Here is a 13,482-nt window from a genome sequence, read left to right as displayed (position 1 = left end):
ATTGAAAATTAACTTATATGAGCGCCGACAAAATATATACGGCATGCGGTACACTTATACGACTCAAGAGGCCTACAATTTACACGAGAGCTCGCTATGTTGGTATAACCCCTAAGTAGAACCCTTGTCTGCCCCGTCGCACTTCTTCCCTTCTTCTACTTCTTTCTACTTCTTCTCTTTCGTCGTCTTCTTCTTCCTCATCGTCGTCGTATCTTCCTTTCGGTTTATCCGCTTCTGACCCGAACGTGAAATCCTTAAATAACCTAATTTGATGCTAATTACAACTTGCACTTACACCTCGCGAGAGATCGCTAAACGCGTATTCGCATGTGATGAGAAGATTTAATAGTGCTCGGGACGTGATATATAATGGATGATGGAAACGTGTCATCGGTAAGACATCAAGGTTGAATCTTTGAAGGTGTGTTTGTATCTTCAAAGGATTTCGATTTTCAACATATTGAAATCTCACAGATTTTCAATATTTACTTGTATGTTTTTCAATATTTACTTGTTAATGCTAAATGCGACTAATAATTTGTAGTAGTTAAGTTTTGCGATTAAAAAATTTTAAATCTTGTAAAATAAATGCATCAAATAAATTTCGTTATGTGTGTGAATTTCATTTCAGAATACAAAGTAGATTGCTTATAAACCTTTGAAGAAAGCTTACAACTTATATATCAGTTGTCAAGTTGGAAATCGAGATTGAAGAGTTGAGTTTCTTATGTTTGTTGGTATGTACTTTTTTCATATAGTTGAAAGAAAAGAAAGCTTTAAATTCATCTCGCGATATAAAAGTAATGGAAGAAAAATAAATAACATTTTTATTAAAAATGATGTCCTGGTAAACATTTCAATAACAAAAGCGCACTACAGAATTTTTATTGATATTTTTGTGTTTAGTAAGCAAAAACGATCAAATACCATCTTATTGGGTTATACAAAATTTCTTTATTTATTAACTAATATAATAAAAATAAAGAATTGTTTCACGTGCTTCAATATATTAAGTCAAAAATTTGGATATACTATATGTGAAATGTGTAAAATTACTTTGTTTAATTAAAGTTTAATTTGATTATCGTGCTTCATTAAAAATCAAAGCGTATGTCTCGTATTATATTGTGCACTAATTGGAACACGAACTTACCTTTTTTTTTGTACAATCTATACTTCTGAAAAGGGACATCAAATTAGAAGAGAGGAAGTTACATTTGAGTCAAGACGTACGTAACCATTTATTATATGATAATAGTTGCACTCGAATGTAGCACATTAATTTGTCTATAGACTTGGAAATAATTGCTTCGTTCTTTAACATGTACGCTTAATGATCGCTATGCTACACATATCTAATGTGCGACCTATTAATTTTCCCTGCCGAGCATTACGTGACGGGATACGTCGTGAAAGATGCCCGTAAAGTGTTTGGACTCACTTTATTTCAAAAGATGAAATAAAAAAAATTAATATAGCAGTTTATAAATACATAGGAGAAAGATATGATGTGTTTTTTTCCGTTATTAATTTTTACAAAAGTACGTGAATACTATTAACCCTTTGTGGATTCGCGATTTAAGATCACACACTGAAAAAAAGATTGGTTGCTGTAATAATTTAGATAGTAAAATATGGTATAGCATTTTTATATGGCTGCAGCAATCAGTTTTTGATTGTAACAGCAAATTTTTAGTTGTGTTAGCCCATCCGCAATGTCAATATATGATTTTGATATATAGTTCATATAAAAATGCTGTGCCATATTTTATTATCTAAATTGGTACAACAACCAATTTTTTCTTTCACTTGAGTGAAACACTTCTTCCGATAATGAAATACGCAGAATTTAAAATATTGTGAAATTAACTATTGACGACTTTTTCTTGCGACATTTGTATGTTGATTAACCTTGTTCATTCTTTTTTTCAATCATCGATAAATGTTTCTTTAATTCCTGCCTATATTTTTAATATTTAATTTTAAACTGTATTTGAAGGGTTAAGTAACATTAAGATTTTACGAAAAATTTAGAGTGTATTATATTACACGATGATTGAAAAAAGAACAAGGTTAATCAATATTAATCAATATACAAAAAAAATGTCGCAAGAAAAAGTTATCAATAGTTAATTTGATTAATTTCACAATATTTCAAACTCTGCGTATTTCATTATCAGAAGAAATATATTCAAGTGAAAAAAAATAAACGAGTAGATTCCTATTATGCGCTATACATTGCCCAAAAAGATCGAATTCATCAAGATTTCGCAAATTCGCGACAATCTAATCTTCGCAACCACACGTGGGTGAGATTGCGTTATTTGCGTCAAACTTGCGTCAAAACACGTGTGTATGTGTGTGCCTCGTACTGCTCGAATTCAAAGATGACGATTTGAAAGGGAAACATGAATGCAAGAACGCATAATGTGAAAGGCTTGATCAAGGCGAAATCTCTCATCCTCCGAATGACACGCGATAATCCGGACCGCGGTTTGCAAAAATATATTATGTCCTTTGAATTCCAGCAGCTTGTTAAAAAATTTTTTTCTTAGCTAAGTTTTTTGGCACGAGCAGAGGAACGCCGTTTTTCCTTTTTTTTTTTAAGAAAAACTTTCATACGTTTACACCACTAATATAAAATTCATAGACAATCGCCTAAATTTTTATCGAGCTTCGCATAATTTTGTTTATGAGATTCAATCTTGTCTTCCAATTTCTAATATCTTTTAACAATTATATAAATTCGCAAACTTATCTTCTTCGTTACTGGATAAAATTAAAATTACAAAATATTATCACATTAACATATTAGCAATCATTGTAAATTATCATCATCTGATTATATGTTCAATTAATGGATACGTAATCTAAATAATTAACTTTGGTCAATTGATAACTGTGCGAAGCTGATAAAAGATAGTCGCGCGCCAAGTTTCGTATAAAATCAATGAGAGGATAAATGAAATAATTTTCCTACATGATTGCACATGTAATGTACGTGTTCATCTGCATGGGCGAGCTTTCATTTAATTTAGCAGCCCTTGTGACATCGTACAGGGTGTTCTAAACAGTTGCATACATAATTAGAAATGATATTGATATATTTCATAAAATACACAATTTAGATAAAGTCTAAAAAATTCATACGATTTCCTCGAAACTTATGAAAGTTTTCAAATATCATTCAGAAACGTTGACAAATCGTTTAAACATATTCAAATGTAACTAACTTAGAAATGTCTAATATAACATTTAAATTTTTTAGATTGGTATTTTTAGATGTTTTCATATCTTTATTATTTTAAAATTTATGTTTATATACCTAAATTTTCAAAATCTTTTAGGAATGCTTACTAAATATTACATCTAAAAATATATATTGGATAGACTGCATAATCCGTAAAAATTGATCGATAAAAATGAGAGAAACAGGACGCGAAGTCAGCTAATATGTTAGTTTAAAGAGAAGATTGGTTGTCTTCAATTCTCTCTCTCTCTTTCTCTCTCTCTCTCTCTCTCTATCTTATTTTTATTGACACACATTTAATAAATTATTTATTACGAATGGCACAGTCTATGCTCTGTACGACCTACGTCATTGGTTACATCGAAGATGTAAAAAGACTTTCAGAAATATTTAAAACTTTCAACTGTTTCAAATTTCAAAAACATTTTAAGTTACAGATAAAAATTAAAATTAAACTCATCGTATGAAAAATTTATCAAGAAGGAATTTTTCCAATTTTTTTTTAAACACGTGTGTCTGCCATATATCTAGTATACATCTTTCTGGAACACCCCATATGTCGAACAGTGCCCGAAACTCCATCGTTAATTATCGATATAATCGCTAATGATACCCTCTTTGCATACGTACCTAGATTACATTATTACTATTCTCGTCTAGTAATCTTTGGTAAATAATTCGGGTGTGCATGGAACTATGATTATTATCACTGATTATTTAATCATAATCATCCTCGAAGTTACCCGCTAAATTCTACCTGATTAGGCTACCTTCAGAAAAGTCCTCCGACGAGTCACTTCCTTTATTAAATCCGACGACACATTTTTGTCCAAATCTTGAAGAAGGCCAGGCATTTAATCTTGATCGATATCGCGTAAGTAACCAAAGTTTGTTTCCTGCGAGAGATTAAACTACATCGGCTTCCGTGAAATTTAAGTAATTGTTCTTAAAATTAGCACGGCAAGGATCACATTCTAGAAAGAAAACCAGACTTAGACAATCGCTGCCACGATATATTAGCAACGTCAGCGTTCATCAGCGAGATTTCTTGTTAAGACCCACGATGGACGCACGTCATCGACTTGTCAAGTTTCTCCTCGGGGTCGATTCACAAAGATATGCAATAATCCCTCATCCAAGATGGCTGGAGAGAGTACTGTAAGCATCCTCTTCCATTTCAAGCCGTCGTCAGTAGAGATCGGAAAAGGAGACCTGAGAGGAAACGCCTGAATGCAGATGGTGAAGGGCGTGTAACTCCTCCATCGAGGTCGAGGGCATGCTGTTGCTGTCGCCGAGTATGCTGGCTGCCGGTCCGACGGTCGGAGAATTGCCGGTGCTGGAGGATACCGCCGTTCCGGAACAGCCGACGTTGCTACCGGCGTTGCTACCGTCCTGCCGCATCAGATTTCGTCGCCATTTCGCGCGCGCGTTTTGAAACCATACCTAAACAGACGCAAAATCAAGGGACTGTATAATTTTAACTCTTTAACGGATTCTTCAACATCGATCGATAATTGTAGTAATACTTGTTCCAAGAATTCAAAATAGAAAAAAATTAAATAATATGTTTAGAGAGATACACTATAAAAAATATGGATGTGAATTGAACATTATGTGGTGTTATATAATTATCACCGTATTGATCTTGATATAAAATACCACAAGTGTAAATTTAATGCCATATTTTAGAACGGCGAATAATTTAAAAATATTCTTATCGTGTTGATATAAACATCGTGGTGGTGTTAAATCCACTACGTTAGTGTTTATATTTATATGTTACCAACACGGTGAGAGTTATATTTAAATATCTATAGTGTTAAATCCACCCATATTTTTTAGAGAAGTTTTTTTTGCAAGAGTTAACGTAGGTTAGTTAAATTTATACTCTTGCGATCAAAGGAAACTCGTCAATAAAGAAGTAATATCGTCAGTGATAATTGTCTCCTCATAAACACTCCGTATACAAACGGAAGAGCTCGTACCTGTAGCACCCTTTTCGACAGGCCAGTCTTCTGCGCGAGTTGCTTGAGGTCCTTGGCGTCCGGATTCTGATTTATCGCGAAATAATTCTTCATGGTTCGCAATTGGTGATGCTTGAAACTGGTACGCATACGCTTCGTTCGCTGATTCTGATGCACTGGTCCCGGGGAGCCCACGGATGCGTCGTACGCAGCCAGCGACTCCATCGACGAGGACAGCTCCGTGGGATGCAGCAGTTCTGCAATGGCGACGTCCGCTAGAAAGTTTCTCTTTTCTTTTCCTTTTCAGTTTCGCGTCCAACTATCGACATTACACGGGAGCGACATGCGATAGAGGAGAAAAATGGACACAGGATAACGCATTGCACTTAAAAAAGATCATCGAATCGTTTCATTCATGCATATAAAAAATTGCAAGCTCCAGAACCAAAAATTTAAAATTTCTTAAATCCCAAAATATTGAATATACAATTGAAAAAAATCACGAAATTTTGAAGAATTTTAAAACTTCAAATTTCTCAAATAAGAAACGATCGATTGTCATGTTGAATTCATTTAAATTTATAAGATATATCCTTTTTTCGTTCAAGAATTATACTGTATAAAAATCAAGACAGCTTCCTAATATTTTATTTCTACTTAATTCTCCAGTGTTCTTTAATTCATGAGTCCATCCGTACCGAACAGTATAACTTCAGAAGGATTTTATCTCCGAGAGAAGTCGACCTCTTTTCGCGCTATTGTCCCTTCCAATCTCGCTAACGTAATTGTGCTTCCCGAATTATCTCCAAAAAAAAAGCGAAATCCATGTGTCGTTGGTCTCGATGAGAAAACGAATTCCGAAGGCGCCGTAGAGCCACATTCGCGAAAACGGTTTTCTCCCTTTCCCCCCCTCTTCATACTCTTGCGTTCTCATTCTTTCTCTTCCTCTCGTTGGCGAACCAGCAGATCGCCGTCCGTTGGGAATGGAAGTTCGGAACAATAAACAGTAATAGTGCATACGTGCTTGAGGATTTACTTCTGGGATCCTCCTTCGCCCCTCTCTCGTCTCGCGTGGTCGCTTCGTCGACTGGAACCCGTTCCTCTCCCGATTGAATTCAATGGTTACCCTCGTCGTCTTATTTATTGGATGCGTTCCTTCATTCTGCCGGCGCGCAACAACTGCAACTGCGCACATAACTGCAGTACGCCTGTCCTCTTTCCGGTGATTCTCTTTCTCCCTTTCCGCGCTTTTTTATTTTTGTTCATCATAATTCAGTTAAATTCGTGCGGGATGGCATGACCGCTAATTGATCAATTAATACGCTTCTTCGTTTAAAAAATGCCGTAGGAAGTTCTTTCCGCGTTTGCGGACAATTATTTTTCTCATAAAATGAGTCTATAAAAAAAAGAAAAGCTCTATTGTACCATCAAAAACCTAAATATACGCAGATTTCATTTTGCATTTACAAAAAACGCAATTGAATAAAAAAAAAGGAAAGACCAATTCATGATTTTACACGCGAATCGAATCGAAATTAGGACTTTCCCAGCGTGTCTTTTGATTCCGGCGGGATCTTTCTGTCTGTGCAGAAAGAAGAACGGCTCCAGGCACCAGAGGACAGTGACAGATAGGTATCGGCACTGGGAGATGCATCGATTGGCCGATCTGCCCGGAAAAGAATGCTGCTGTGGCCAATGCGTGGCCACTGCCAGCAGAATGGCCGGCCAGAGCGCTATAATGCCGCCTGCGCAAGTTTCTTGCCGCGCTGCCGGCATCGGAATCCTTCTTTCGTTCTGTCGTCGATTCTCAGTCCTCGGTCTCTCGGCAATTTTGGCCTTCTAACTCGTCCTGACAAATTGTAATCTCATTCTTAAAACCGCCAAATCTATCCTCCCACCCTATTCCCGCTTGGAAGAGGGAAGCTTCCCAGGGCTCGCGTGTGTTCTTCCCTAGTAAGAAAGGATAGTATCTTTCCAAGATGGACCAATATAAAAAAGTGTGACAAGAAATAAGCCAATATTTTTGTTATAAATCATCTTTACATGATAATAATTGTAATATATCGTTTATTGATTTTTAAAAGTCAAACAGTTATATTAAGAACTGGTTGTTCGAATAAACTATTATATGTGATAATTTAACTACTGGATAAACAAAATAGTAAAAGAGTAAGAGAGTAAAGTGAAAAAGATGGAATAAGCCTTAGCCTTAATGATATAAAATCAAATTTTATATTCAATATTTAGGCTGAATTGTTTTACTTTTCAGTAAACTTCAGTTCATTGTCTTATGCTTTTATTTTTTTATTTATCCAGTAGGTAAATTACCATAGTTTATCTGGGATGGAACAATAATGTAGCTGGCCTTTAATGTAGCTGTTTTCATGTCACTTATAAGTCAAATTAAACCTGGTATTATTATACTCAAACTATTATATAGCAAAAGTATGTATTTTTTTCCTATAGAAAATTTTGAATTTTTAAATCCTAACACGCAAAGAAAAAAACATAATGACAGCAAATGTAAAGAGACCTGAGACACTTATGTAAATTTTATATTGATATATATAATTGAATAAATCAGTATGTAATTATTGTAACTATAAAATCAAATTCAATTATGGGCATCCATTCTACGCATGCAATTTGTATTTATACTTTATGGATGCTATTGCTATGTTTCTCTCTGAGTATAGATCGAATCGCTTTGATAACTGTTTTGTAATTTTCCGTTTAGCATAATCTAATACATCAACTGGTCTAGTGTCAGGTATTAGATGTGGTATGTTTTTCGCAGCTTAGGAAATAATAAAATAGTCGGATTTGGAATAGTCGGATTGTCATCTTCTTGTATCTGTACTATTACTACAAGAGTTTCTCTGCGATCCACCGTCGGGCTCATCAAGGCTCCCATCGTCGGCGTATCCTTTTCGCAAAAACTGTCCCAATTATATATAAAGACAATAAAACACCGCGAGAGGGTTTCTCCCAGACCGTCTGTTCCCACCCGTGATCACACACGCAGGACTTCATGGACGATTTTATGGCTGTTGGTCGTAAATTCCGGTCGGTAGTCCGAGGAGAGTGATTCTCGCTCTCATCGATTATAAAATAACTGGGAATCACGCGCGACCACCAGTTGGTCGCCATCTTGGTTTGCGCCCGAGTCGAAATGATGTCGTAAAATCATATCGAAACGCGATACGATATGCACGTCAATCGGCAAATGACACAAGTCATCGAGCGAAGAATCACCATGTTTTTAATTTTTGTCGGTCAAAGTACCGCAAATCCGTGTTTTGTTAAGGTCGTAATGGCGACTTTTAATGCGATAATTAACGTCGCGATTTATATTGCGTCTACACTCAAGGTCTAACCTACCATGCTGATTTTTACGAAACTATGTACACTATAATTCTCGCACGATTTTCATCGCACTGTAACTTCACTATCATTTGTTATCTATTCGAAAGAAAGAATGAAAATTATAACCAGACGAAATAAATGCCTCGAAATCATGATATATATATAGGATCTTTATTATCAGGGATCCGCACTCTGAATCTTTGAGCAATTAGACATCTGCGTAGCGCGCGAGATTTCAAATCAAAGATTATCGCTCGCCAATGTCGAATACTCCAGTTAACGAGTCGAATAATCGCGCAAACGAAATGAAATAACATCTGCGATTCTTGCAGGCTCGAGCAAATGTTTGCACGAAGGAACGCCCCATTATACTCGATGCTCGGTAAATAATACAACTCCGCCGATTAACTCGTTTGCTGTAGCGTAGAATAAAGAGAGGAAGAGAGAAAGAGAGAGAAAGGAGGGAGAGAGAGAGAGAGAGAGAGAGAAAGAGTCAAATGGAAAAGAAAAGAGTGGGAGAGTCAGGCATCACAAGTACCAAAATTGAATACCAAACTGAAGAGTCTAGGGGTAACTCTAGGGAAGAAAAAGGGATGCGAGGGACGATAACAAGATCGTTCACGATCGATACAAGATTGCGGAACATACATTGGCTTGACTCACCGAGCGCTCCAGCGGCCAGTCTCATCGTGACGGGAAGCTCGGAGCCGGTGACTTCTGACAGTTTCCGCTTCCGCGGTCGGCCTTTCTGCACCGTGCCGGAAGTGATTGGACTTTGCTCGTAATAAGCCGGAAGCGGCGACACCCCTGGCGAGCCGAGATCTTCGATACTGCCGGCAGCACCCCCGTAATCGCCGGCGCAGCACAGCAACTCGTAGTGTGGTCTTGGGAGCGACGTGCTCGTCAGTCGTCAACCTCTCTGTCAAGTAGTCGATAGACGACCTGACCTCCGCGTTATACGTTCGAGTTCGATGAACGAGTTCGACTCCGTGATACCACGCGGGGATGGGATTTAACGAGCGGCAGGGATCATCGTTAGTCGAGGAATAAGTCGAGGATTAAATCGCCGAGTTGTTGGGTAAATTCGAAGCATCTGGTTTCCTCATTGCGATAAAATCTCTCGGTCTTTAGAGTCGCGAGAAATTTTGATAGTTAGAAAATTTTATAGTGTATTCTTCTAAATCTTTTGGAATGAAATCTCACTCTAACAGACTGAAAATTGAACCAGTCTTGAAAAAAAGAGTGGCAGATTTTCACTCTTTATAGAAATGAGATTTCCTTTTTTTGGAGTAAAAATCATTCTAAAAAATAAAGTTTTGTTTCAAAAAAAGATTTCATTTCTTTGAAGTAAATTTTACTCCAAAGGAGTGAAAATCTGCCACTCTTATTTAAGAGTGAAAAGTTTTCACTCTTTTTCTGAATTGACTCAAATTTCATTCCAAAAGATTTAGAAAGTAGACAATTTTAAGATACATATTTTATTTCGTAAACGTTTAGAAATGGAAGAAATCATGGAATGTCTCTCTTAAATCTTGATATTATAAATTCTCATTCTCACGCCTCGCGGTGTCTGTCGTCGTGGTCATCTTCCCGGAACCCGAGATCAAATCGGTCCATTCCAATAACCATCATTAGCACTCAACAACCGTCATTAGCACGGAGGGATGGTAAAGGGGAGAATGACTCGATGCGACAAAGCGACTCGTGCTCCTGTCAACCTCGTCATCGAACTCGTTGATAACAAGGAGAGACGGCCTTTGAAGGATAGTAATGATCAGACACTCTTGTTTCTCACCTACAATACACCAGTCCATCCCGCTGGCCAAAATGATCGCCTTTGTTCAGTGGGGTGCCGCACGAGGCGCAAGTGAAACACGCCACATGATACACCAGATCGCGCGCTCGCATCACCAATTCCGAGGCGGAAATGCCAGCGCGACATCGGGAGCATCGAGATACCGCAAATAATCTGCAATTGCAACAATTCAAGAGATTTATTATCTTTTGGTGTATGAATTTTCAAATTTCGCAAGGTCAAACTTCTTTAATATTTCTAGTTATTAGAAGATTATCTTACAAGAAATTGGAACAATATTTAATACTCCTCGAGAAATTTGTTAATCACAAAAATCTAAGAGACACATATATTTTTATATATATCCATTTATTTATTTAAAGGCTGAAATAGTCAAAGCTAATGTTTATATTTCATTCTAAGCAATTATTGTCAAAAGACAAGATGTAAAAAAATATCTTAGACAGCTTTTTTATGTGGTTTATAATTGCATTTAAAGGTTCAAAACTTTAATATTTTTTAAAATACTCTTATATTCCCATTATTATTTTTATAAAATTCTGTTTCTATAAAAATTAAAGTCCAAAGAAAAAAAATTTAACCATTAATGATAAAATTAGTTTTCAAATTACATCGTTGAGAGAATCTTAAGTTGTAAAGTATATTAAATAAAAACTACAAAATTATTTACAACTTTTGACATATCATTTTGACGATAATTGGTTAATATCTAATATAAACATTAGTTTTAAAATTCAGTTATTTTATTCCTTTAAACTTTAAAATAGACACATAAAAAATATTCCTGTATTCATATGTTTCAAAATATATTTTAAGATTTAAATCGGTTATAAATAGTCGGAAATACTTATTATACACAAATTGTCTAATAATAAATTAAAATATTTTAGTATTTAAAAACATTCACAATTTGATTGAAACTTACAGATTTCGGAATTTTCACTCACACGCTTTTAAATTGGTTAAATTATTTATTTCACCCGTTAGTATTAATTAAATGGCAATTTGACTGAAACGTTACAAAAATTTTGAAGCGCTTGTTTAACTCGTATTTTTTAACAAGTTACATGCACTTCTAATTTTATTAATTTTGTCTGAAAGTTAGAGAAAACTGGATACGCTTGAGAATCTAACAGTACATTATATGGTTTCCACATGTATGTGTTCGCGAATGTATTGCGAATTCCCGCTTGAGGTGAATTTTGCAAGGGATCGAACCAGACCATTCACATTCATAGATGGAAACAAAGGGCTCGCGTTGTTGCATATTGCATGTAGAAGGACGGCTGTTGAATTCCTCCCCTGCTCGCTCTAACGAACTCGCCTCTCGGCCTTTCATTCCACCCTCGCATTCTGAAATGTCGAATGTCATCGCGTAAACGCGCTATTTCCCGTGATAAATAATATTTAATTCTTTGCTTACTACATTATTATACAAGACAAATCGCGTTCCAATCTTTAGCCTCTCTGAGATTTGACGCTACGAATGTTAAATCTTTTATTATAAATATCAAATCTTAAAGATTTGGATGTACTAAATTTTTTTAATAATAACTTAATAAGCGATACTCTTTTTAACATCTCTTTCATTTTTCGAAATTGATTTTCTTCTCGTTCTTCTTATGATTCTTCACATTCTTTATTGGCAAGTATAGCACCGCGCCGAGCACGGAATTCAAGACCATATTCCTGAATAAGGACTAGAGCTGTGTATTTGAGTATTTGGAAACAATTATTAATGGACATTTTATGTCCAAAGAAGAAGACATTTTGGTAAAAAAGAGGAAGGGAGAACAGAGGATGTTTCTTGTACGTAAATTCAACGCTATCTAAATAGACGCTATGAGTTTCGGAAAACATAAATTTTTTTAAAATAGAAATGATAAAGTTTTTCGAAAAATATATGAAACAAGAAAGTATAAGCTTTATATTTTAAAAACATTTTGTATTTTTATTAAATTTGGCCCTTGCGAAAATCTTTGTGTTCATTTTTCAATATACTCGAGTATTAATTTAACATAATGTGACTATATTGTTTAAATATTTTTTGAAATTAATATTTAATATTTCTTAGTGTTAAAATAATACAATTTATGAACAAATAATGTAAATATAATATTAAAAAATAAATTTTAAGATAAATAAATATAAAAAATAAATGTACATTTTTTAATTCAATATATTATTAACATTAATTTTATTGAAAAAATATATTTTCACAATTTGTTTCCAAATAATGTCAAGTATTTCTTGTGTTAATTTTTTATAATGTACTATTTTCTGCATATTCTGCATTTTGTTTTAAATTAACATAAAAATTTCTATGGACCAGGACATCTAAAATGTGTCAAACTTAATGCAAATTTTCCAACTGTATATTTGAATATATATATATATATATATATATATATATATAAAATATATTTATTTATTTATATTTACAGACTAGACTTCCTCTTAATTATTGTTTTCTCTCTTTCCTTAAAAAGATGATTTTCCTTTAAATCATTACTTATGCATCAACTAACCTGTAATAATCCTCTTTGCAGTAAATGTTACCATCCCTGGCGAAGCAGGTGAGCTCGGCGGCCAGAGGGACCCGGCAGTGACAGCAGCGCAGACAGCCGCAGTGCCATGCGCGATCAGCCGCCCTTAGGTACCAACGCTCGGCGATCTCCCTTCCGCAGCCACCGCAACCGAGAGCACCCTCGCCGATACCGCCACCACCGCCGCCCCCGCCGCCCCCACTGCCTCCGCCGCCCCCTTCGTTCGCGCCGATCTGCCTACCGTTCGTCCCGCCACCCCCGTCCCCCAGCGGGGGTGTGGTGCTACCGCAGCCGACTTCCTTCAGCATCTCGCTTCACGCGCGCCGCTACGATGTATGCCGTTGCATTCTGCAAGTTATCGCATATCTTCGTATAAACGTTTGCGAACGTTATTTGGATAAAGCGTGCCAAGGACACGAAAAAAGTTACGATCAATTATTGTGTTTATCCAAACAGAACAAAAAGTCATGTGATGACAAAATGACTCCAAAATAATTGTTAAAAGTCACTTTTCAATTCATTTTTATGACCTATTGTTCT

The 13,482-nt window shown here is 35.7% G+C and overlaps 1 protein-coding gene across 2 annotated transcripts; it reads right to left on the bottom strand.

The window, feature by feature from the left end:
* Positions 1-1,216: 1,216 nt before the first annotated feature.
* On the bottom strand, positions 1,217-13,250 carry LOC105152068 (LIM/homeobox protein Lhx9). 2 transcript variants are annotated; one of them, XM_087415025.1, is made up of 5 exons: positions 12,925-13,250; positions 10,376-10,549; positions 9,240-9,464; positions 5,236-5,500; positions 1,217-4,693 (listed from the first exon to the last, which is right to left on the bottom strand). In XM_087415025.1, the coding sequence occupies exons 1-5, from the start codon at positions 13,248-13,250 to the stop codon at positions 4,439-4,441; spliced, it is 1,245 nt and encodes a 414-aa protein (XP_087271151.1). In that variant the 3' UTR covers positions 1,217-4,438. The 2 variants fall into 2 exon arrangements, with proteins under 2 accessions (XP_087271151.1, XP_087271150.1); XM_087415024.1 differs by having other exon boundaries at positions 5,236-5,471; positions 9,244-9,464.
* Positions 13,251-13,482: the final 232 nt, after the last annotated feature.

This window comes from Acromyrmex echinatior, chromosome 17 (assembly GCF_024713525.1).
Source record: "Acromyrmex echinatior isolate Ae372 chromosome 17, ASM2471352v2, whole genome shotgun sequence".
In the NCBI taxonomy this organism is placed as follows: domain Eukaryota; kingdom Metazoa; phylum Arthropoda; class Insecta; order Hymenoptera; family Formicidae; genus Acromyrmex; species Acromyrmex echinatior.
The sequence above is the reverse complement of the archived record's forward strand: the minus strand, read 5'-3'. Positions and strand labels throughout refer to the sequence as shown.

What these genes read in the sequence shown, in the direction of transcription:
- LOC105152068 (XM_087415025.1), bottom strand. Translation starts at nt 13,250, where the DNA reads ATGCTGAAGGAAGTCGGCTGCGGTAGCACCACACCCCCGCTGGGGGAC. An exon ending in TGCAAAGAGGATTATTACAG is followed by an intron (nt 10,550 to 12,924) that starts GTTAGTTGATGC and finishes TTGCAATTGCAG; the next exon opens with ATTATTTGCGGTATCTCGAT. An exon ending in GATGGACTGGTGTATTGTAG is followed by an intron (nt 9,465 to 10,375) that starts GTGAGAAACAAG and finishes GTCGCTCCCAAG; the next exon opens with ACCACACTACGAGTTGCTGT.